This window comes from Syngnathus scovelli, chromosome 20, assembly GCF_024217435.2.
Source record: "Syngnathus scovelli strain Florida chromosome 20, RoL_Ssco_1.2, whole genome shotgun sequence".
Classification (NCBI taxonomy): domain Eukaryota; kingdom Metazoa; phylum Chordata; class Actinopteri; order Syngnathiformes; family Syngnathidae; genus Syngnathus; species Syngnathus scovelli.
The window spans coordinates 5,150,600-5,175,626 of record NC_090866.1 but is presented as its reverse complement, the minus strand read 5'-3'; the positions used below and the strand labels follow the sequence as shown (position 1 = coordinate 5,175,626).

Below are 25,027 nucleotides of genomic sequence, written 5' to 3'. Positions count from 1 at the left end.
AATTGTCACGCAACGGCTGTAAAGTGTGCTTTGACGCCATTGAAAAACTCAATACATTATTACCGTACTCTCTATTTTGCCTCTTTGTTTGAAATCCTACTAAACAAAGTGACCAATGTAAAGGTGAAAGGATTACCTCATCACTCTTCTTATTTACTCTGCATCAGGCGCTGTAACGTTGTGCCGTAACACAAGCGCGACATCGGCGCTATCTCTGTGACCATCTTTAAGAACATTCCGTTCCCGCGTTTGTTCTATTTAGTTGTAACATTGAGATTCTCACCCCTTCCTACATTACAACTCAGTGTTTGTCTAAAAAAAAAAAAAAAAAGAGTCCTCTGGGAGTGAGATGCAAAAAAAAAAAAAAAAAAAAATGCTCAGCTGTCGCTTTGTCCTTTTCTTGGTCCTGCTGGTTTGTAACAGATTAACCACAGTGCAAATATGTCTGACACTACCTGTGGCATTAACAGAGGACACACACACGCACACACACACTGCTGCCTGGGTTATGAGGTCCACTGAGAGTTTTTAAAGGTCAAGACTCCGTTTATAAATAAACTCTACTACACTGACTGAACCCAATGCAACGGATCGTATTTGTCAAATTTTCAACCATGCTCCGCCGTATTTAGCAAGAATTGTCTTTTTTTTTCTTTTCTTTGTTTTTAATACACGTGAGCCATGTGAGTGACTCGCATAATTTCGGATCCTCACGGATGTCGCGACTCAGCGTTTTCTACATTTATCCACACTCATGTGATTTCAAGTCATGAGCTGGTGTTTTTTCATTTTTGAGGAAGTCGTCAGACGCTGTCGTCTGCATCCCCGTGTATGTTTGGACTCGGCGTGCCTTGTTGTGTTTGCACACATCCAGTCTTCGCCGTCTTGACTGCTCCTAAGCTTGTCACCAAAGAGGAACGTGCGGCCAGTCACTGTCACATCGTGTCCTGATATTTGTGAACCTGAATACACGGTGTGCTACGTCGAAGCTAGCGTGTTATGGCGAAGCTCGCATGCTAGCCGTCAACCCTTGAATTGTACCTAATTCAATATGGCTTTGTTGAGAAGACTCAGATTCGTGGTTGTCGGACAAACCGACCCCAGGCGTTGCTAAATGAAACAGACACTACCAGCACGGACCAGTGTCCCATATTTTTCGGAATCACCCGTAACAATCATCAGTAACATCCTGAGCGGAGCCACTATTGCCTACAGACATCAACATCAGGGCCATGACAACAAACTCTGCTTCATTCAGGAAAAAAGGTGACGAGTTAGTTTTGAGAATATCACAAATGGGATTGATGGCTCATCCGCAATCAGGCGAAGAGGAAAGAGGTTGAGGTGATCGAGTTTCCCCCTAATGGCATTTCATAAACGATTAAATATTAACGGGCCGGCGAGCGCTTGACGTCACTCTCCATTGAGGTCCTGTCCCAACGTTTGTCCCGCTCTTTATTTAGCACTGTAGCTCATTAGCTTTTAATGAAGGAATCAGACACTGAGAACAATGATTAGGACATATCGCTTCCTCTTGCCTTTTCACCACCGCCATTAAAAGTTTCAACAAAAAAAAAAAGAATAGTGGGAGGGATCCCCCCCTCCCCTTCTCCAAATTTAATCAGACACTTAGTTTGGTAATGAGATCATTCTGTCAAAACTTCTGATGAGATTTTCTAGCCCAAAAGATTCAGACTCAAAGTTTGCCTCAAATCTAAAAGCAAGTAGTTCCAATTAGAACTTGGGCGCTTTTATAGTATGAACAGCTCAAGGCAATATAAAGGGAAACAAAAAAAAGAGAATAGCGGAGTCATAAACATGACGGCCTCTAATCTTTCCTGACATGTTATATCAGACTTTATCAGTGTCTGTTGTGGTCTGCGGTCTAAGCCGGTGAACTTCATTCTGGATCAGCACTCCAGGGACTGTAACCTCTTTTGTTACATAAAGACTGACTGTATATGATGAAAACACAGCCTGCTGGGATTTTTTTTTCTTTCACATTTTTGATGACGAGTTTGGTGGAAGCATGCTGTTGACAGACAATAACAATTAATGTACATGGAGAACAACAGGCGGCCTGTAGCAGGAAGTAGCTAAGCGCAAAAATATACTTTTACCTAAGTACATGGTGTGAGTACTTTTGCAACTTCTGCAGGCTGATCAACAAGAGTGAGATGACTCATTTTTTGATTAGTCAGCAGAGAGAGCAAAAAAAAAAAAAAAAACAGCTTCTCATTCCAGGAGCGTCAAATTGTCGCAGTGCGAGCGAGACCCCTGATATAAGGTCAGCTTTGTCAGCCTCGTGTTTTTTGGACGTAGTAAGAGATAAGCATACATTTTGTGTCACAGTTGCAAAAATTACTCCCCCCTATCTCACCTGTAGTCTTTTCTAAAATTAGCAATGGGTGCTTGATTCACTCTGTCTATTGAATTTGTTTCCCCCCTCTTGCAGCTTGTTGTATTGTGACAGCTGCCCACCCTTTGTTAGAATAACATCCCCGGGAACTCACTTTTCCTCACGTGCACACGGAGTTTGCTAGCCAACGCCTTTTCCACCCTCGATTGTAGTGCTGTGTGTGTTTCTGTTATCGAGGAAATTGATGAATTGTTCATTCATTAGTCAAGTTGAACCCTTAGCTCAAACGTAGCTTCACGACTGGTTCAAAAATATTGCAACAACTAATATGGTGCAGGTTACTCTAGGTCATCTTGAAGTGGTCGCAAATGCATGTTGAGGCCTGCCAGTGGTGACACTTAAGGGTTAAAACCTCCATGTGGGTGGAAGAGTTAGCTTTAGTGTCGCCAGGAGATTATGCACTTTTCGCTCTTTGTCAGAAATTTACATCCACGTGCGGAGCTCAAATTTTTTTTTATGGCAGCTGTCCAAGTGGTTGCACAGAAAAACAAGTCTCCCCCAAAAAAGTGAACAGAACTGAGCCGAGCAGTCGGCCGTGTGAACTTTCTTGTATTCATTAGACAAATCCGCCGCTAAACTGTTGCGCTGTTCTATGAAACACAAACCCGATTAGGCTGCGCAGGGAACGTCATACCTCCGTGGAACTTTTTTTTCTTTTAGAGAAACAAACGCCGTTAAAGAGAGAGAGTGAGGGTGCGAGGAGAAGATTGGCTACTCTCGTTGTTGTCCTGTCCTGCCATTGGTAGATGACTGTTGCTAGGCTTGTATCGGGTTTCGAGAGTCTTTTTTTTTTTTGCTTCCTCCGCTCTCTGTCCGCCCATAGGTCAGGTTTGAACTGGTCTGGTGGACTTCTGCTACTTGTTGAACATCCCAGCGAAAGGAAAAAAAAACCATGCATGATTCTCACTGCTGGAGAAAATAAAATGCGAGACACGTGCAGAGTTTGGCACTGTGTCGTCTTTTGTTTTTCTCATTATTGGGCGAGTCATCCTCCCTGTTGGTTCAAGGCGTTTGCTAACCGTTGTGTTACAATTGCAAATACATCTGCCGGCAATAAAAAAAAAAAAAAGTAGCTTTTCGCACCTTGTTAGAGTGATGCTATGCAGCAAAAATGTGCAAGCTAAAACTTTGTAGCACAACTGTAATGCTGCGCCGTTTTGATATTCAGAACTTGATGGCAAAGAGTAAGCATGCTTTATTTTTTGGGGCATCAAGACGGTAAGAACATTTTTCTGTGCTATATTTTAATTGCGGAATGGCGTAGCTCGTGACAAATGACATTTTCCAGTTCATCCTCTGCATCAACAAGCTGCATCCTGTCATTTGCGTGCGTGTGTGCCGGCCCTCGTGCTATGCCTAGTACATCATTTTTATTGGCCACTTAGCTATTTCATTGTGCATTGTTGACCGAGGCACGAATGTGATGGCCTTAAAATGTCACTCGCACGTTCATGTGACGCTCGAAAGTCAACATTTAAATCTACACTGTGTAAGAATTGTAAAGGCTTCAAAAGCATTACAGTGCAGAGGTATGCTATCAAGCTATATAGTGTTGTGTTCTGGCTGTTGCGATGGTAACCCGCAATCACTCGCTTTAATTTTCTGTCTTATGAGCAGACCTGCCAGGACAACAGTATAAGTACATTTGGGCTGTAAAAATGTCATCTTAAAGCCTTTGGTGGCTAGAATATATCCCACGCTGTGACAACGAGGCACTCTAAAGCGGACTCGCACTTCGCCATACTCTGTTTGGCGTCTTTTCTTCCGCTATATGTTGGAGGTTTCGTCTCGTCCTCAGTGAGAAGAAACATAGGAGGCCGAAAAGCACTGAAACAACAGTCTCATCCTGCGGGATCATCAGTGCGTGCACAGTGACAATAGCACCGGCCAAGCCAGACCGCCAACACCCCCCCCCCACTTCTAGCCTATAAGCGCTTTTATGTGAAAGGGGGGTCCGGTGTGTCGCACCGCTGACCGGCCTCGCTTCTGCAGCTTTTGCTGAGCTGCGGGAGTGCTGACTTCAGCCCCTGGGAACATGTTTACCTCTCTGTCCCGCACCCCACCCTGCTGGTGGCAACAGGAGTGGGGTCCCGAGGTGGGAGAAGGGTGGGCGAGGGAGGCTGGCTGGACGCACACAATGAACCTGCTGAATACTGCGCGATGTAGCCGGGCCGTGCAGTTGGCTGCCAAACTGGCTGGACAGGCTCTTGATCAAAGTCCACAGAAGGGGGGCAAGGGGGTGGCTTTTTGGCTCAGTCACTATACCAAATTCAGCTTGCTAGTAGTTTTTCTTGCAAAGAAGAGCCAAACAGATGGTCAGATTAGTATTGATAGTTCCTACAATTGCCACTGCTTAACATATGGGAAGCAAGAAGTGACCGTAATGTGGCACGCAAGTGAACGTGTTATTGTCAGGCTGGGATAAACAAAGCCATGAGAGCTGTCCTCCTTATCTTTACCCCCCTCCCCTCCCCTCCCCTCCCCTCCCCTCCCCTCTCCTCTCCTCTCCTCTCCTCTCCTCTCCTCTCCTCTCCTCTCCTCTCCTCTCCTCTCCTCTCCTATCCTGTCCTTTGCCTCTGAAGGGAGTCCTTCAGACGCCTTGATTAGTGAAGGGATCACATTATTATCTGTGGTCTGAGAGGCTGCGCCGATAAAAGCCACTGTTCAAGGACCCGCAGACCTCGTCATCCTTTCAGATGAGATTATGATCTTAATTCAACCCAAGCGTGTGCATGTGGTGGGTCACATACTGACCAGTTTCTTTTTAAATTAACCACATGACATTAGCAAAACAATTTGTTTTTTAATCCAGCCAAGAATAATGAAAAGTAAATGACATAAATATCCCTGTAAATAGCTGTAATATCACCATTCACTACTAGATGGTGGACATGCCTTAGTCGCACTTTCCCTCTATTCTATGCTTAAAACTAATAATGTGCATTTTGGAACGGCATGTTGATTTTTGTGGGGGAAACAAAATGCATAAAATGAGTTCTTGCACTTTTGTTTTTTTTGTTCTGCAGTTTTGTGCCATCCTTGAATGGCATTTTTTCCATGCATGAGCCCCCTGCACTAGGAGGAGAAAAATCTTATCAGAGTGGCCTATGCAGTTATTTTTTAGATGTTCAAAACCCTCTGAACCCTCTTGAAGGCTGCATGTTTTGATTGCCTTTAAAAAGAGAAAGAACAAATGATCAACTGATTGGTTTACCTTGATTTAGATGTGCATCGTATCACTTTGAATGAGTAGCCACGGTAATTTAACATACAGAAAGGATTGACAATTTAATCACAAGCGAACAAAAGAAACAGAGAAAGATGTGGCGATGTTTTCTTAAAGCAAAAGGGGGATTGGCTTTTCCGCTCACGTTTTGCCCCCCTCCTTCCTCTTTCCTCACGCTTAGCTCCGCCCCCTCCGTCTCTTGATCGTCACCATTGGCCGGATGCAGCGTGTTTACGCTTTGCGATTGGGTCACTCACTCGTCGCTCAAGCGCTCTCGGCTTATTTACCGAAAGTATGAGCGAAGGGAGGGGGCAACTAAATGGAGCAGCCGGAGTGACTTGGCTGCTTGTCGGGCTCGCAACAGCTGACGAGAGCGGAGCACAGCAGCCTCCCGCGGAACAAAGAACGGGGGACGGTTTGCGGAGCTTTCGAACCCGATCCAAAAGCAGCCAAGTGCGGGGAGGACGAGAGATGAGGCACGCCGTGTCACCATCGGAGAACGTGGAGAATTGTTCGTTCGCCGTGACACACTTGTTTAAGATATGTGCCCATTGTGAACGGCTCGGGAAAAAGGTAAAAACAAATATAAGTTCATTTCTATATCGGTGCAGCTTCGAGAAAATGCCACATTCGAGTATTTGTTTTTGTGATAAACGAATGTCAGTTGATATTTGCTCTAGGGCGACTGTTTTTTCCTTCGACTGAATGAACTGCAGTGCAGTCTTTTGTCCGGACTTGTTTTTCTGTCAAGTTTAGGGGGGGCGGCTTTGGGTGTTTTTAAAGACACCCCAACACACATTTTTACTGTCACTCTTTTATGGATGATGTCGAATGATTTAGTTTGACCACATTTAATTCCCGACAGAATTAAGCCATTTGTTGCTCAACTCATTCATCACAGCTTATTGATGGTCATGTCCAGAGCATGAAAGAAAAAAAAAACGTTCTTTTCTTTTTAGGTTTATTTACATCCCTATTGACATCCCTTTTAACTTGCTGTAAGATTATCAAACCAAGCCATATTTATCGGTGCTGTCCACAAAAAAAAAAAAAAACGGGATTGCATCACCACTTTAATTACCCTTAAAATGTCACTTAACGACTGCTGTGTCTGTTATGTTCATTATATTGCCATAAAATGCGTCATGTTTACTGACATTGTCCTTAAAAACTAATATTTCATCACTAAAACCATAATTATCCATTAAAATGTCACATTTGACAACTATGCAATGCGCCGCTGTGTCACGGTTGCTGATTCTCAAAACTGACTTTTCACTATGAAAATTAGTGAATTAATTATTAATTATGCCCATAAAGGACACTTGGTCTTACAAATGCCTCAATTGTGTCAAAAAAAGTCAACAAGACAAAATGAGTTTGTTGTAAAGTTTAAGCTGCTGTCACTGTTAAATCTTTCACATTCAGATATTGTGCAGTCCATACCTGACTATACTTGTCTAAATGTTATGCTTCTAAAATATGATTTCCCTTTTTGTCTTTAAGGATCTGGGAGTGCGAATCCCAAGACCCCTGGGGAACGGGCCGAGTAGATTTATCCCTGAAAAAGAGGTACGGAAATGCCTTTAAATCCTGCCAGTAATGTCCTAAAAAGCACCGACTTTCCTAGGCCCATTTAAGATGTCACGATTTTCCATTTTAGATTCTTCAAGTCAGTAAAGTGGACACCAGGACACAGTCGATATTTGAGGATGCGTTCGCCGCCCTCGGTCGCTTGGACAACATCTCGCTGGTGATGGGCTTCCACCCGCAGTACCTGGAGAGCTTCCTGCGCACGCAGCACTACCTGCTGCAGATGGACGGGCCGCTGTCGCTGCACTATCGCCACTACATCGGCATCATGGTAGCACCTGAGCTGGACTTTTTTTTGTCTCGCCTTTTTAAACGTATCTCACCATTGTCGCGTGATCCTGCGTCCAGGCGGCGGCTCGCCACCAGTGCTCCTATCTGGTCAACCTGCACGTCAACGACTTCCTCCAGGTGGGCGGCGACCCCAAGTGGCTTAACGGGCTGAACGGCGCCCCGCGAAAGCTTCAGCAGCTGGGTGAACTCAACAAAATCCTGGCCCACCGGCCATGGCTGCTCACCAAGGAGCACATCGAGGTGAGAAACCGCAGAGGGAGGTGTTAAGAGCGTTGCGCAACAGCTGAGGTCGAGTGAACTGACCGACTCCGCTTGGCCTTTTTTTCAAGGGTCTCCTGAAGGCCGAGGAGCACAGCTGGTCGCTGGCCGAGCTCATCCACGCCGTGGTCCTGCTCACGCACTATCACTCGCTGGCCTCCTTCACCTTCGGCTGCGGGATCATGCCCGAGATTCACTGTGACGGCGGCCACACCTTCCGGCCGCCGTCGCTCGGCCACTACTGCGTGTGCGACATCGCCAACGGCAACAACCACCACGACAGTCCGTTTGGCAGCCAGGTGAGACAAACGGAGATCCTTGACCGTTTGTTATCTTTTCGTCATGAGCCATATTTGCTTATGTAAACTTCCTTCAAATTGGATGCGGCACAGTAGAATCGTTTGTTGTGTTCCTGGCAGTAGAAGAATGACTGCCATTATGTTATCACAAGCCTACAAGTGAAAATTCCTGTTGTTGTCCAGGAGGTGTGCGGTGGCGAGGTGGAGGTGTTGATGGAGCGCATGAAGCATTTGCAAGAGTGCCGCGATGATGAAGAGGCCAGCCAGGAGGAGATGGCCACACGTTTCGAGCGGGAGAAGACGGAGAGCATGCTGGTGGTGACGGCCGAAGACGAGGAGTGGGTGCCCTCCCGTGACATCTCACGACACTTTGAAGACCCCAGCTACGGTTACAAGGACTTCTCCAGGAGGGGCGAGCACGTGCCCACTTTCAGAGTGCAGGTACACTCGCAACACATAAAACAATGAGCGAGCCTGTTTTAATGATAATAACGCCCCCCCCCCCCCCCCCCCCCCTTCTTTTTTTTTTTTGGGCAGGATTACAGTTGGGAGGACCACGGCTACTCTCTGGTGAACCGTCTCTATCCAGACGTGGGTCAGATGCTGGACGAGAAGTTCCAGATGGCGTACAACTTGACGTACAACACCATGGCCACACACAAGGATGTGGACACCAGCATGCTGCGCAGGGCCATCTGGAACTACATACACTGCATGTTCGGCATCAGGTAGGCTGCTAACATCTTGAAGAAAGGGAAAAAAAAAAGAATACTCACCACACCGTCGGCTGTGTCAGGTATGACGATTATGACTACGGCGAGATCAACCAGCTGCTGGACCGCAGCTTTAAGATCTACATCAAAACTATGGTGTGCAATCCCGAGAAGACTACCAAACGAATGTACGAGAGCTTCTGGAGGCAGTTCCAGCACTCTGAGAAGGTCGGTCCCCTTTTTCTCATGCAGCGAAATTTGTGTGTGTTTTATTTTTTAAATGTCACTAAAGGTTTCTTTATTCTCACCTGCAGGTCCATGTTAATCTGCTTCTTATGGAAGCGCGAATGCAAGCTGAACTTTTATACGCTCTGAGAGCCATCACTCGCTACATGACATGAAGTGCTTCTTCTTTTTTTTTGTTATATTCTGTTTTTTTTTTGTTTTTTTTATCACGTGTTATTGTTGGGACATTTCAAGAGAACATTTCCGGGGGGCTGAGTGGAAGATCAGAACAAAGAAGCAAGTTTTTTTTTTTTTTTTTTTTTTTTTTTTTTTTTTTTTTAAGCCTGCAGTGCCACAAATGACCAGAGGTAAGCAGCATTGGGCTTAAAAAAAAAAGCAGTTCGTTCAGGATTTTCTTCAGTATTCTAGCAACATCCCCTTAATTCAATTTCTTAATTTTCGTGATCACTGTTTTTTCCCCCCTCGTTTTAATTTCAATCACCTTTTTTGGGCCCCCTACATGTGTGCCTGAACTCTCCAGCGTTTGCGTATCAATAACGATGATAATGATGCTGCTGCTGCTCCCAGTGTTATATTTAGCAGGGACAAGGGGGTCTTATTGACCCCCCCCCCCCCAAAAGTAGAAAAAAAAGTTCTCCATCCACTGCAATATCCCCAAATGTCCGTGTAAGCTAATTCAAGGAGTGTGTTTGCAAACTCATAGAACACTGAGCCCTATTTGAGTTTGTGTGCGTGTGCGTGCGTGGCTGTTTAAAAAAAAAAAAAAAATAGTTTTTTAAAATTTCACGTGTCAAAAAAAAAGGCGAGGCACTATGAAGGCGACTTCTTGCTTCTGCTGTAGCTTTGTTATTTTGATGTACCTTGTTTAACATGTCAGCGATGACATCATCATTTTGTTATAGCTGTTTATTTAGAAAGACTGAAAGAATGAGCGTCTCGTGGGGGCTTCATCAGGGGCTCTGCTATGGGCTTGGTCTGGGAGGAATAGCTAACACAAACATAAGCACTCACACAAAAACATATTGATACACACACACACACACACACACACACACACACACTGCTAAGCTGTCTTCCGCATTATCCCGGCTGCCTGGTTGCCCCTATTTGGAAGGCTGTGAATTTTACCAGTATAATAAATACCTCTTATCTCCATAAAATGTTTTCTCTCTGTGCAGAAAAAAAAAAGCATGTACAGTGGTACCCTTGCTTCAGAGTGTAATTTGTTACAAACTCTATTGCTACTTAAATTGCAAGTTAGCTTTCTGCCAACACATAAGGTGTTGCTCTCAGAAGTTAAGGTACCACAGTATCGCCAAATCATTTTGGTGACATGCGTGTTTTTTGTCAGAGAGCAACTGTTGAAAAGATGCTCTTTAGTGAGCAGTCTTTTTTTTTTCCCCCCCTCCTCCCTGGGCCGCCACGTACGTCCCCATTTGCTAAGGGGATGACACCGGCCCGCCATCAGGCTGATTTGCGCTCGCAAACGGTTGTAGTTGTGCTTATTCAAGCCTACTAAGTGCAAAAAAAAAACAAAAAACAGCTTTTGTTTTAATGAAACAGTTATGTTGAGTAAAAAGCAGTCAAGTACCGCATTCTAATTGTGAGTGCAGATTAAGACCGTGATGGCTGGGAGGTTTTCGACAAAAAGAATGGTACCATTGGAAGTGAGTCGGAAGAAAATGAGAGATTTTTTTTTTTCCCAAAAACGTCTGACTGACGTCAGTTACTGACACTTTTTATAAAAAAAATCAAAAAAATCAATTAAAAATCATGGACAAAAAAATAAACTATGATATTGAATTGTTGTGTATCATTTGTAGCGTTCTCTTATTCTAAAATTATTTGGTTACCTTGAGTCAAACGTCTCAGCAGGACAGCACGCTAACACTGATTGGGTGCCCTACACTGCCGTTGGTAGTGTAGTGGTTCACTTAGCAACAGCCCAGTATATCTCTTGAACTAGAGGAGCTCATCAGCTTGCCTCTTTGTTACAACTCGCTGGGAAATAAAAAAGATTGTCTAATCTACTAAATTCTATTTGAAGGCCTCCCCTATTGAGCATTATGACATCATCACCAGCACAACCATCACCCTAAAATGCCTTCACTTCTAATTTAGGTCTTAAAAAATAATCAGCCAGCTAATACTTTATATTACAAGTAACGTTTTAATGAGATGTCAAGGTTGTTCTTTTCTTTAATCATGAAGTGCTGTTCCTGATTTGTGTTGATGTAACAACCATGTGACTTTGAAAATGCTGTACTTTTTGGCGACTTGTAAGCACTGCCTGGCCCCGTGTCTGTGTAACATGAATACTGATGATAATAATAAAGGCTTTGAGAGGCGACATTTCTTGCTTAGTCTGTGCTTTTTATTTGTTTACACATTTCATAAAATGTTTGCTTACCAATAGAGACTGAGGCGACTCATCAAACACACGCATACATGCTCACAAAAACAAAGTTATACATACCGTGTATAAATGTGCAAAAGTGTTGTAAAGATATGTGAGGCTGGACTTTAAAGTGCTTTAAAACAGTCGCGTGATGGTGGGATTCAAAAGTCAATATCACAACAAAAACATTCACAATTCTTGTGTATGTACAGTACATACAATATGATATATATTATTTACATTTCATTGACCAGGTATGATAGAGTTTTTGGCCAACGGGTCTAAACTCCAATTCCCACAATGCCCTGTGGTAGTCCTCATCTTCTGTCCACTTGAAGATCTCGTTTTCATCTGAGTCGAGGGGGAGACGAAAAAAAGAGTGAGGTTGTACGATAAAATAGTGGCAAGATGCAGCTGCAGTGCATTATGGGAGTCAAAGAAACATTTTCCCATCTTTCCAAGATACATTGCAACCCCCAACCGACCCAAATAGGACGTGAGGATTTCCAGCAGCGACTCGCTGTCTTGCGCCTCCAGCAGCTTCTCAGGTCCGCTTCCACCGCTCATGTTCCACAAGGCCTGACACAGCTGAGCCGACAGCTGCCAGTCACCTGCTCCCAGGTCTCTCAGGCAGTCCGTCAGTCTGGTACAAAAACACAAATTGTCAGATTTATTGCTTTAAAAAAAAGGGGGAAAAAGAACGTTGCATATATTTTAAGATGAAGAATTTGACAAATTTACACCTGCATAATGAAAATAAATGAGTTGAAGTTAAATGTATTATCTGTATTATATTGTGTGACATCTAGTGGTAAACTAATAAAGTCCAATGACCTATATTCAAATCGCGTGCTTTTTAAAACACGCGCACTCCAGTGCCACACAGAGAACAGACGACCACAATGTAACGAAATGTAATCACCAACTATTTTTAAAATTACCATAAACGACAGAGTGCATTAAAGATTTTGACACACGCTGTAGTATTATCCAGCAAATCTGCGATTTCCTGTTTGTTCCCTTCGAAGATCCGTAGTAGACCAATGGCGGCGAAACATGTTGGCATCCCAAGTAATTAAATATTATATTTAATATACGCGACCCAAGTAATTAAATATTATATAGCACATAGGATTATAACATGTTATATATATATTATATACAACATGTACGTGTTTTTGCATACTATTGAAATTGATAGTGCCTTTTTAAAATCAATAATCATTGAAAATGTAAAACTTTGGGCACAAACGTTGGCTCCGATTGGACCACACAAAATGGCGGTCTACTCAAATGCTAACTTGACTGCGGTCCCCTCGAGGGAGAGACTGGTTCTGTTGGGAGGGTCAAGCGCCAGATTGGTGAGGACCCCGCAAGCCGAGAAGCACACGTCCGGGTTCTTGGAGTCCAGCAGCGTGACCATAAACCTGTGGACTGAGAAGGTGAGGTTAGTAGCCATGTTTACAGCGCAAATAAGACCAAATTGTGTGTTTGTAGCACTTTTTTTGTGTTACAGTGGTACCTTGACGTGGCCATCTTAGACCAGAGTGCTGCCTGAGTGACTGGCCTTCTTGTAAGTCAAGGTACCACTGTATTGATTAGTGTGTGGATCATGAACCTTTGTTCTGCATGATAAAGTCCCGCACATCTTTGGATTGGGACACGTTCCCGTAGACGCGCGTGGCCTCGAGCACGGCGGTCATGTTGGAGCTGAGCACCAACTTGAGCATCACTTGAATTACGACAAGGTGGCAAAGAATGATTATTTTTGCACTTGTCTTCATTCTTTTGAGCTGTTATTCTTACGCTGGGCGATGGCCAGCTGGCTGCGTCTGAGCACAGCGCTTTCTTTGCGGTAGAACGTCAAATTGTTGATGGCGGCTGCCACGTTCACCGTCAGCTCCTCGCTCTCCGCCACCGACCTCAGCTCTGTGACACACACACAATAACAGTTTGAGGTGCCAAAGAACATCCTAATTTTAAATTTTAGCTCTTGACACTACCTCTATTTTCTCACCCAGTGTCTCCATCAGCAGCTGGACGCAGGTGGTGCTGCTGGCCAGCGCGGCGCCCACGTCCTCATGGAGGCACATGTTGGCCAGCACCCGGACCAGCTTCACCAGCACGTCCTCGGCCTCCCGCCGGCTGGCCGGAGGCGGCGACTCCTCCTCCTCCCTTAGCTGGTAGTCATCGTACAGCCGCAGGAGGGTGTCCAGCGACGCCTCGCAGCGGAAGAGCCGCTGGCGTGCCTCGTCACTCTTGGCCGTCAGATTGCCCAGCGTGAAGAGCAGACGCACGACCATATCCTGTGGGAGCAAGGTAATGGAGTGTGATGTTTTGGAACGTTCTTCTTAGAAACTCAAGTTGTACTTTCAGTTAGGTTTCTTTTTTTTCCTGTGACCCTTATGAGGACAAATGAAAATAGAACTAGACAATAGTGAGGAAGTGAGTCAAGAAGCACTTTTGTCGCCCTCCTTTCCTGCGCTCAGGTGTCAGCAGGTGTCAAGAGTTTTTTTACACCTCTCGAAGTCGGTGGCCGATAACGGCCCGCAGCTCCCGCTAGTGCCTCGGCGCCGCTTGGTCGGTTACATCACGAGCAGGTGCACTTGAACGTCTAATGCTGGTGTGCAGTGACACAGGTATGAGGACAGGACGGACTGTCCTTTCAGGAGTGTGTGTGTGTGTGTGTGTGTGTGTGTGTGCGTGTGTGTGTGTGTGTGTGTGTGTGTGTGTGTGTGTGTGTGTGTGTAAACGTTAACACCCCATCAGTCACGTCTGAGTGCTTACATAAAAGTGGCGCTCATTTGTTCTATTCTTATTCCTACTCCCTTCTGGATCATGTTTCGACTGGTCTCAACTGTAGCTCACCTTTGTCTGGTTCGGTTTTCCACTCAGTGTTTTTTGGCTGAGTCATCGTATCTGATCTGGGAATTACTACATGTCGACACACACATTACAAAGCGGCAAAAGGGCACAACACACACACATACACACACAGATGTAACGGCCTGCAAATGCGCTTAATTGGGACTCGCGTGTAAACAAGCTGATGTGAAAGTAAACAGGAAGCTAATCTGTTGACGCTAAACCTACCCAGGACACCCACTGACTCACCTGTTTTTGGTGGTGTTTGCTCAGGAGTTCTAAAAATAGATGGTAGCAGTCGGGGGTCTGCTCCAGAGCGAGGCGGCACTCGGCATACGAGGAGAGTTTACTAAGGGGGCGGAGACTCAAACTTAGGCCCGGTTCATGGACGAGCGTCTTTTTTTAAGCAGCTTACCTATAGATTCGAGAAACGTTGGTGCACACATCTTGGTCCTGATGATAGCGCTGCAGAACCGAACAGAGCTTCGACATTAGGGAGTGGGAGACAAAGAGGGGGCGGGCCTCGGAGTGGTCGGCCAGGTTTCGCAAGGTGGCGGTTAGCTGAGGACGTCAAGGGTCAGTCAGCCAGAAGAGGAAAGGTTAGCAATAAGAATGTTAGCGATTTGATCATGAAGAAAAAAATTCCGTCATCGTATGTACCTGTACAAGGATGTGTCCGGCAATGGTGAGGTGGGCGTCATCCACCCTGCAGAGCTTTTGGATAAAATCGCGAGTCGCGCTCATGAAATTCTTTTCCAACAGGAGGTGGACCACGACGACGTTTCCCGAGAGAAATTTGAGTGTACCCGCGCCGTAAAACAGCGCTTCGCTACATGATGTCGCATCCTCACGCAGCAGCAGCCCGACCAGTGAGTCTAGACGGAAGAAAAGCTTCCACACTCAAGACCTTCGAGGTACAGCATTTGGAAATTTGGTGATCGTGAGAACGAAATGTGCTCACCTAGGACTGAGTTATTCTGGAATAGGACGTCGTTTGCTTCACTGCGACTGATTTGGAAGATAAGCTTGCAGATGTTGAGTAGGTTGTTCCCACTGACATGTAACTGGAAAAAATCAAAAGTGATTTAATTTCAACAATAATTGTAAGGGACACGCCCGCGGTTAACACTCACAGCAAGACACAACTCGGCGACGTGCATGTGGAGGCGTGGGGAATTGAGGTCGATGAGTTGGAAGAGCATTCGTAGTATCGACGAGCGCCTCTTACAGCGCTGAGGGCCCAGCATGCCCGCCGCTGCCAGGGCATCATGGAGAGCGGCGCACAAATCACACAGATGCTCCGGTGAGGCCTCGTGGCCACCTGGAGGAATGTAAAAAAAAAAAAGATTGTAACGAAACCCCAGCACACTTTACAGACGGATCGGCGCTCACAAATCTGATCTGTTTCCCACCGAGCTTTTGAGAGACTGCTTATACAATGACCAGATGTTCGTCCTAAATGTCTGGGCCCAGTTCTGTGCTGCCACCGGGCCCGAGTCCACGTACACGTATGTGCCCCATCAATGAAACATTAGTGGTAAAATAACATCCCTTTGCGAGGAAACGTCTGAGGCTAAGCGGCACAGCACAATCGCACAGCTCCAATCTGGATGCAGAGGAAAAAGAAAGGGTGGAGTCTGTTCCTTGTTTTCCGAGTCAAATAATAAATGTTCCCGGCATCGAAACCAGGGCTTGGCGCACCCTGAACACCTTGCTGCTGCAATTTTGTACGCAGGAACTCCCAAGGCAAAATAAATATTGAATATGGAGCTTTGAAAATGAGTTTTCCATGACTCAAACATAATAACTTTCTGGTCAAACCCAACGCATGTCATCCGAATGACTATTGCCTTTCCTTTTTGTGTTGTTCTTACCCCCCGCAGCCGCCGCTGCCTTTAGCTGCTGGAGAAGAGACGATATTGTATCCCAGCGTGAGTCTGCACCTGTGCTTGTGTTGTTGTTTCCACTCCCGCCCAAATCTGATGAGAGAGAGCGAGAAAGGGCCCATTGGTAAAAATGGCACACGTCTGCTTGGTTCACAAGGTCACTGTCCTAAAATACAAATAAAAGACCTGTTCTTTGTCCTGCTCTGACCTCGTCACTTCCGACTCCGGCATCAACACTGGACTGCGATAGTCTGCTGCTTGCACCAGGAAAACACACAAACAAATGTGTTACGGCAACGGGATATTTAAAAAAACACAAAAATTGAACTTGATGAGTCGATTTCAAATTCTGCCACTTGGTGTCGTTGTTGCACCACAACTGCAACACTAAAGGCTTCTCGAGGTTGTTGGCAGTTTCTCAGCCTGAGCTTGTGTTTGTGTGTGCGTGTGTTATGTCGACGCGGTCTCAGACCTCAATTTCCAACAGACAGGAAGTAAGACCTGAACTCTGTGGGCTGTCTGCTGGAGGCTGTTTGTTCTTTGTCATCTCTATGGGCAATTTTTGCAGGAAGTATCTTAATGAACATGACACACAAGACTAGTCCTTTTCTCCCCCTTAATTAAGTACATCCATAGAAATAATAATAATAATTATTGTAATGTTTGTGCACATGTTTAGCATGTACAGCGCCTGTTAAGAGTGAACAGTCTGCGATAGGATTACAGGTCCCATCAGCCGGGCCTCTTTGTGCGATACGGACATTCTCAAGAGACATGACCTCATCCCTGTCTTTGGTCTGGCAACAGCGGGCTGCAGCAACAATGCATAGAGCTGCCAGGCTTGCCCAAATGGGCATCCAAATCTAATATGAGAAGCCATTTGGAGCCATAAAATGACGTCTTATTGGATGCTTTCTGTCTGCGTCTATTAGCAGACATTAGCACTCTGCGCCGATAAGAAAACTTTCAAAACTTGATAGTGCAAGGAAGCAGATTCGGTCATTCCGGACCCCAGGCTGAATGATTCCTCACAAACAGCATCTAATGCGCCCTGTGATTGAATGGCGTCCAATCCAGGGTGCCAGAAGTCAGCTGGGATAAGCTCCAGCTCACCCTCGACTCTAATGAGAGACAAGCTCTACAGAAAACGGATGCGTAGATTCAAATGATTTAAATTCCAAATCCTCTTTAGGGCGGCTCAGTAGTCTGAGTGGTTGGCAGATTTTCCTCACCGCAAGAAGGTTTCATTCTGAATTGAGTCGGGCCGATTTCTGAAAGCTTGCTGCATCCTTTTTGTGCTGCAGGCAATGTTCTGAGCTTTCATATAAAATGTGTTTTATTGTTACGACTCCCACCTGGCTCGCAATCGATATGCGGACGGATCCGAACGAGAGAGTTACGTCCCCTGGCCCTGACACAACTGATGAGATTTGTGGTGGAAATTTCTAGCCCTCTAGTAATAGCTGCCAGTAAATCTTGTGTTCATTATGGGATGTCACATTGAGGGAAGCGGAGAAGTGAGAGGGAGCAAATACCTTTCACTCTGACTTCTACGGGGTGAAGTTAAGTGAGGCACGCCGAAGACCTCTTTGTGGTCTCCGGAGACAAAAGCCTGGTCCGGTGGCAGTTTTTTCTCTTGGTTTTGATGTAATCTTTCTTGTGAGGCTACACAGAGAAAAAGCCGTCTGTCATGAGCAACAAAGTAGAGCAGATAATGTAAATTGAGGTCAAAGTTGTTCCTCACCATCTGTGTGCGCCGCTAAAGGAGGTAACGTGGAGAGAGATGCCGCCTTGAGGAGACGCCCTCGTGTTCGAGCTGGCGTCCTCTTTGGGTCCAGTGGGTCAGTGGGAGGTTTGGGAGATGACTTTGAAAAGTCGCCATTGCCGGGAAATGCAATCCTTGTCTTCTGACATGGAAACAATATACATTCTATATTGCAAGTGGTAATGTCATGATTTATTTTTATTCAAGATTGAAGGTTTTGCATGATACGTTTCAGGGTATTAGTTCTAGTTAATGGTTTTCAATTTGGAAGATGGCTCAAAGTCAAAGCGAGAACAGAACCCTATTGATTTTTGATCATATCAAATGGCAGGTGCTTGAGATAGTGGGATTGTCATGACACTTCTCCATACCTGTTGCATTATTCAACCCAATGATGGGGTAAGGGGTTACTCACATGCTCCAGTGGAGATAGGCGAGTCCCTGAACTTGGCCGGGAGTCTCCGACATCAAAATGATGTGCGTGAAGACTGTTAAGTTTAAAAACCATGGTGTAAACATACCTCATAAGCCAGATTTGGTGACAGAAATAAGACATACCTGAAGCTTGAGGAAGGTCTGCTGCTGTGGTCTGCACGGACAGAGCTTCTTGCACACAACTGCCTGTGTGCATCTCTTGGGGTGTAAGGTCTCTGGGTGGACTGAGCTCGGAGAATCCTTCTTGCTTCACCCACTATCTCTGCACTCGTCTTCAATAAGGGGTGCCTCCGTGGCAGAAAAGGCCCACAGAGCTCGTATTTCCTCTCCGTGGAGCCCATTTGGCCGCCCTGCCCTCGGCTCAGCTTATGCATTAACTCCGTTTTGTCTTCATGATTAAACTTTCCTGTTAAATTTACGTGTCTAGCATGGTTTGCCTAAGGGAGAATGGTTTGTTTTATGGTGGAATGGTCGGACGACACCGAGCGAACGAGGAGTCCCGCGGTGCTGCGTCTCCATGGCGACCATATGTTGCTGTGGTAGCGAGCACAACAAACGGGGAGAGACGGCCCACTGTGTGGTTTTATGACAGAATATCAATACAATGGAAGAAGAACATTAAATACTTACTGTACATGTCGGGGAAATTGCAGGATGTACTGAACTACTGCTTAAAAAAATCGTCTAACACGAACCAAAATAACTGCATGACTGCAAAAATATGATGTTTTCAAAGTTCCGTTAATAAGTTATATTTTTATATAAATGTGATGTAGTCTTAGACAATTTATTAAGACAAATTGTCCAATGGCTGTTGAAAATATGCTGTGAACTGGTTCAATTGCCGTGCCGTTATCATCGGTCGACCTTAGCGATGACGTTATCACACGCGACCACGACTGTGTTTTTAAGGCAGAGAAGAGGTAGTGAGATATTTCAAATTCTAATACAGATTGGACTTTTTTTCTTGTCAACGGTAAAAAAAAAAAGTTGTAAATGTATATGTAAATGTATATATATATATATATATATATATATATATATATATATATATATATATATATATATATATATATATATATATATATATATATATATATATATATATATATGTGTGTGTGTGTTTTTCTCTTGGGTTCTGTTCCATCCTTAACATAGTGTTGTATTTTTTTTTCAAAACTACTCCTGTTTTATATTGAAGTCAAATGTGTTTAAAATGCATGAAATAAATAGTAGGAGATGCCTACTGCATCCTGCTCGCCCAATCACAGGGTGTCACTGTGCAGTCGAGCAGCTAATTGGAAGGGGGCGGGAGATAGTTCATGCCTTCGTCACCAGACAGACCTGTCAATCATGAGGGATAACAAAAGTGGTACTTGAGATGAGGCACGACCCACGTCACTGTCGGCTGCTAACATCACGAGAGAAGGTGACGCACCCATCATTCGGTACCACTCAGGAAACGTGTTTATTATTTTTGTTCAAAATAAATTTAAACTGGATTTTGTCAATTGCGTTAATTTCACATTATCAACTCATTCACTTCCAGTAACTTTCAAAGCATTTTGGCTGAACTTGTTTTAGTGGCCGTGAGCCTAAACACACAGATGTACACCTGCTAAAAAAAACAAAAAACAAAGACATGCAACACAGATGGGATTTTGAGAACCTCTGTTTAGCATTATCAGCTAATGCTAACAATCTGGTGGCCATTTTCAGTATCATGCTAACCACTAATGCTAACATTCGTTGTCATGGGATACGATGTGAACAATAACTGCTCACGTGAAATTCAAGGGATGGCCATTTGAATTTTGACATTAGCATTAGTAGCTAATAGTTAACCGATACCTCTCCGTTGCTTTAGGCTCATTCTTTGTGACACATTAGCCCGTTCTTTGTCTCCCTAGTTTGCAAACACGTCATTTACACTATTTGACTGAACAGTCAGAGATGATAGGAATGCAGTAAAGGTGAAGAATGGGAGTAATGAAAATGTGTATGCGCTCTGGCTTGCTCGTTTTAATGGCGAGCTTGGGCTGTAATTCATTCCACGCTTGCACGCCATCGGTGATTGCACACAGGCCGCCTACAGCACTGGACTGAAATCCCTCTTTGTGTGTGTCCTTAGAAGTTATATTGACATGTGGTACACTGTGACCATGACCCTGCGTGCTTGCAGGCTCAATTGTCACTGTCACCAGCAGTTGGTGGATGGGAACTGACAACATTAAAGACTGTAATATTCTGAAATGTAATTACACTTACATGTTTTGTTTATTTATTTTTTTTTTTTTAGGGGGAAGACAAATAAAGGCATCTATCTAGGGAGAGGTGCTTACTTATTGAAGTAGACACACTTGACATCAAGTTGAGATGGTATCTATTACAGTAAGTATTCTTCAATACTTGAAATACTGCACAATGACTCAAGTCGCTATCATAACGCACAAATTGTTAGACGTCCTCACGCCAAAGAAGATGCCGTTATGAAAATGTTAACACACTGGCGGCGCATCTCATGGTTATTTTTAAAAAATGTCACTCCGGCACCTTCTGACACGCCGCTTCCTGGCTCATCCCAGCGTTTCGCACCTCCTCTCCACAGGCTGTGTTTCTGTCATTTCGTCACACCTCACCTCTGCCACTTTTCACACCAAAACATGCTTGTGTGGCGCAAATGGTGTCACTTTGTCTGGCGCGAGCGTGAGCGTTGTGCTGCACGCGTACCGTGCCGTCAGCACCCTCCACCATGCTCTGCTACAGTCAGCCGATATACTGATGACATCATCCCACTGCAGCAATCGAGCATGCGCGTGCGCGCCACTCACAGCACAAAGACGCCACTGACTCGGTTGTCAGGCTTCAGATAGATAAGCACTTGGGTGGACAGATCAATAGATAGATTAACTGATAGATACTGTAGCGAGAAATAGAGAGACGGATGGATGATGGGTTGATGGATGGACAGTTTACAGTGCAGCAACTCATGTAGACAGACAATATCACAATACACGTCAGTCAGATCATCCTTATCTTCTTCGTAAAAAAACTAACACTAATGTCGTACCGATGAACTGAGAGGAGTAGTGAAATCTCAGGTAAAAACTCAAAGAAAAAATCTTCAGAGACTTCTGTGCAAGTGCAAACTTGAAGTGGCATAACTTGTCTGCTTGGGACATTCTGTTTAGGCACATGTGTCTTATTCCCGTGTCATGGTGTGGAAACTCAAGTCGGGAACGATTAGCTCCGCCTCCAGCTGCATTGCATTATTGATGAGGAAGCAAGAGCGAAAGGAGACTCAAATCTAAACAGTTAACGTGAGGCGGTTCCACATTCCCAAAGTGACACTTTTTTAGCATTTGGCCCATTATATAGGTTGCCTTCAAACAAATGTCGGGTGCTGTCTACACTTGAGTAGGCACAGTAAATATGTAGTTTAAGGATTCACGATTGATCTCAACCTCAGAAGACGTTGGACAAAACCACAATATCACTTGGGGAAAAAAAAAAATCTTCTGGATGTCTGCCCTTGTTGAGAGCAGCCTTCCAGAAACAAATTGTGTAAGAGGATTTCTAGGAACGTGAGAGGAACGCAAAGTCACTCTCCTGGTGTAGACTTCCCCACCCCCAACACACACACCAAAGTGATTTATCTTCTCGAATGAATAGGAGGTGTGCCCAAAAAAAAAGAAAACAGTCGACTTGTGTGAATCATGATCCGCACGAGATATGTTTGCCCTTTTTAGCTGCTGCTAAGTCCTTTGTGTGACTTTGCAACATTCATGTCCAATTTAACTTTAATCTATAAACTGATTGGTTAAAAATGATCAATTATTCCTAACGATTCAAGTTAAGAGTCCAATTTTTGGGGTGCGGGAAATATTTTCCTATGGTTTGGGTGTAACAAATAGCTATAAATCGAATTTACCCATTTATAATTGCCATTTTTGGAGCGTCAAACGGAGCGCAGACAGAAACGACCAAAAAACAAGCATGTGTAGCCTCACCAAGCTTTATTTACATGTGCACCATTTTGGACACAAACTAGATTACAGTTGCAGGAAAAAAATTAACACAGGAAGAAATACCCACTAACATCAACATCCAGAAGATTAATAATACAGGACAAAGTTGGACAAAGAGCGTATGGAAGGGAGCATTTTTACAAAAGTACAAACAAGTTGTTGACTATTTTTAGTGGTCTTGTATTTTTTCTTTCATTAAATGTGCACTGCGGCTGTGTGTGGAAGGAAAACGAACGAAGCAGTCAAAACGTCAACGCTCCGGCAACTTAGACAAACATGTTCCTTACTTTTTGTACAGTCAGTTTTCTTCAAATCCAAATTCTTTAATTTCCCCCCCCCCCAAAAAAAATGGACACTGAACACAAATAGGATTTTTTTTTTGTCTTACGATACACAATAACGAGCGCAATAAAGTCAGAGGATGGTTCAAGTGTTGCTGATTGAGCAAAATATAAACACTGTTGTCATCTTTGTATTCGAATTGTTGTCGAGGGACGGCACCGTTGCGACGAGTTGAGTGGTTAATCCTTAAAAACTGCGCACTCACACTCCTCTGTCTTGGTGATATATATTTTAATATAGAAATGTATATATACACATCTGTACATTATTATACACAGCCGAGTCAAAGCCTTCATGTCTCCCCAGGGCCACCAGATCAGATGCTACAACAACAGTTGCGCAATTTGATGGCGTTCCCTTCTACCTGGCACGTCAAAACGTTTCTTCAACTCTACCTTGGCGAGGTAATGAAGGGTCAAGTACTACGAGGGACAACACAACGAGGAGGTTCGGTGTGTAAATGCGTTTCACATGCACGGCGCTCACAACGTCAAAATACATCAAATGTGTACAAGGGGAGGAGAAGGGCGGAGGTGACGCCAAAAAAAAAAATCGCCAACATGGGGAGATGCTTGCAGTAGCAGCGGATATGCAACCCCCCGAAAAATAGAGATGGCAAATAAATGGACAATATGACTTTTAGGGCCACGATGAACATTTTAGAATACTAAAGTCGGATTACGTCGAGAAAAAGTAGCAATATGAGGAAAAAGTCACGTTTTGGAGAGAATTTGTCATCCCACATTAACAAAATAGCACATTCTTGGGGAAATAAAAAAATGAAGTTGTAACTTCATAGTGGGATTTTTTGTATTTTTTCTCAAGAATAAAATAGTTATCCAGCATGGAAAAAAAAAATATAATCTTAAAACTTTAAATGGCATCTTTTAAGGAGAAAGTCCTAATTTTTTAAACCATATTTTTTTGAAAAAAAAACCTAGCATTAGCTAAATCATCCAATTTTTGAGGCGCGAATCTCAAAATTCCCAAGCAAACGTGAAAGCAAGAGCCACTGTGCTTCTCGGGAACCAACGCAAACATTTGTGCAGTAGCCACTTTTTCTCGCAAGATTCAAACTGTCTGTCATGGCGTCACGTTCATATTTTATATCAGTGTGGCCAACATCCCCCAAAGGTTCAATGGTTCACAAAGCATCACTGTTACATTTAATTCAGGAAATGTTTCTTTGAATGAAAATACCTTGCCCCCACCCTCCCCGTTTCCCGCCTCCTGAGTGTTTAGATGTATTAAAAAAAAATCCCCCACAACCTGCATCCTTGTGTTGTGTGTGTGTGTGTGTGTTTGTTAGACATGATGTGCATATGAATGCTGTGATTTTGGCTGCCAGCATATCCTACTGCTTTGATTCAAGTAATTTGGCAACGTACAGAAGAGACAGCTTATTGTTTCACTGGAGGATAGAAACGGCTTCTGAAGAAACGTTCACGCCCTCGAGTCGTTTTTTATTTTTGCAGGTCAAGGGTCAAAACTGCACAAAATTCAAAAGCAAACAAAATCAAACGCGTGAGGTGCTCCGAGGACAAGATTCAACACTGTTTTACGTAGCACCTGTAATGCTGTGGAAATTGTCACTTTTTTTTTTTTTATTATTTCTCGCTACATTATATGCTGTGATAAGCTCAAACTGTACAAATACCCACAAGTGAAATTTTCTTCCTTTATCCTTTTTTTTTCTGTGCTTTAAAAAAACAAAATAAAAAACAAGATTCAACGTGTTTTTATGGAAACTTGTCCGTTCAAGCCATTTGTAGGAAGTGCGTGGCGATAGTGGTGAAGTGGACACGCGAGGCGCTCTGTTTCACGTAACGGAAAATGCCAATAACAAATACTGTACATTTAGAAAAAACAAAATGACGGGAGCTGGGGAACAGAGGTAAATACAACATCCCCCGGGAAGAAGAAAAAAAAAAAAAAAACCTGCTCTGGATCAGATTAACACGGCTCCTCTGCGAGAGTTTCTTTTTCTCTGAAGAGGAACAAGCATGCCATGCATCCATTTGTTATTTGTCTCTGTAGTCCCACCTGCTGAGCAGTGTCTCGCGTACAAGGAAACTTGCATAACTCCAGAGTTTTTGTGACTTGTCATAGTTTGACAAGAGGCTCTTCCAAGGCGGGCGGATTGCTTGAAAGTTTGGCGGATCTTTTCTCCCCCGTGACAAGTATTTGTCGTGTAAACGCAATTGAATGTTGTGCTGATGGCTGGTGTTGGCAACAGGAGGGGGCGTGTGTCGGATTTGCTCAC

General features: G+C 44.2%; 3 protein-coding genes and 2 long non-coding RNA genes across 10 annotated transcripts in view; 3 read left to right on the top strand and 2 right to left on the bottom strand.

The window, feature by feature from the left end:
* Positions 1–11,397, top strand: part of sesn1 (sestrin 1) — a 27,408-nt gene extending 16,011 nt beyond the window's left edge. The window contains exons 1-9 of one of the 2 annotated variants that reach the window (XM_049758028.2): positions 5,933–6,218; positions 7,152–7,217; positions 7,309–7,509; positions 7,587–7,769; positions 7,859–8,086; positions 8,270–8,527; positions 8,624–8,814; positions 8,883–9,027; positions 9,114–11,397. In XM_049758028.2, coding sequence (XP_049613985.1) covers positions 5,940–6,218; positions 7,152–7,217; positions 7,309–7,509; positions 7,587–7,769; positions 7,859–8,086; positions 8,270–8,527; positions 8,624–8,814; positions 8,883–9,027; positions 9,114–9,200 — 1,638 coding nt within the window. In that variant the 5' untranslated portion in view covers positions 5,933–5,939 and the 3' untranslated portion in view covers positions 9,201–11,397. Of the gene's footprint in view, positions 1–5,932; positions 6,219–7,151; positions 7,218–7,308; positions 7,510–7,586; positions 7,770–7,858; positions 8,087–8,269; positions 8,528–8,623; positions 8,815–8,882; positions 9,028–9,113 lie in introns of those variants that run through there. The other variant, XM_049758029.1, reaches the window with a different exon arrangement.
* Positions 11,398–19,283, bottom strand: armc2 (armadillo repeat containing 2). 2 transcript variants are annotated; one of them, XM_049758024.2, is made up of 18 exons: positions 19,025–19,283; positions 18,518–18,928; positions 18,375–18,447; positions 17,939–18,101; positions 17,730–17,859; positions 16,381–16,448; positions 16,183–16,287; positions 15,442–15,629; positions 15,270–15,372; positions 14,969–15,183; positions 14,724–14,869; positions 14,558–14,657; positions 13,461–13,749; positions 13,250–13,372; positions 13,062–13,175; positions 12,745–12,877; positions 11,929–12,086; positions 11,398–11,794 (listed from the first exon to the last, which is right to left on the bottom strand). In XM_049758024.2, exons 2-18 carry the CDS (start codon positions 18,766–18,768, stop codon positions 11,676–11,678), a joined length of 2,478 nt encoding a protein of 825 aa, XP_049613981.1. In that variant the 5' UTR covers positions 18,769–18,928; positions 19,025–19,283; the 3' UTR covers positions 11,398–11,675. The 2 variants fall into 2 exon arrangements, with proteins under 2 accessions (XP_049613981.1, XP_049613982.1); XM_049758025.2 differs by having other exon boundaries at positions 17,939–18,098.
* LOC125990636 (uncharacterized) lies at positions 14,867–16,393 on the top strand. 2 transcript variants are annotated; one of them, XR_007489027.2, is made up of 3 exons: positions 14,867–14,993; positions 15,071–15,222; positions 16,192–16,393. It is a non-coding gene; the product is annotated as an uncharacterized lncRNA (long non-coding RNA). The 2 variants fall into 2 exon arrangements; XR_007489026.1 differs by having other exon boundaries at positions 14,867–14,998.
* Positions 19,245–23,371, top strand: LOC137839797 (uncharacterized). 3 transcript variants are annotated; one of them, XR_011086042.1, is made up of 3 exons: positions 19,245–19,317; positions 20,694–20,785; positions 23,071–23,371. It is a non-coding gene; the product is annotated as an uncharacterized lncRNA (long non-coding RNA). The 3 variants fall into 3 exon arrangements; XR_011086043.1 differs by lacking the exon at positions 19,245–19,317 and adding an exon at positions 19,668–19,842; XR_011086044.1 differs by lacking the exon at positions 19,245–19,317 and adding an exon at positions 19,670–19,823.
* The window catches only part of foxo3b (forkhead box O3b), a 32,206-nt gene continuing 29,572 nt past the window's right edge, over positions 22,394–25,027 (bottom strand). The window contains exon 4 of the mRNA XM_049758027.1: positions 22,394–25,027. The gene's annotated coding sequence lies outside the window, so the exon portion shown is untranslated.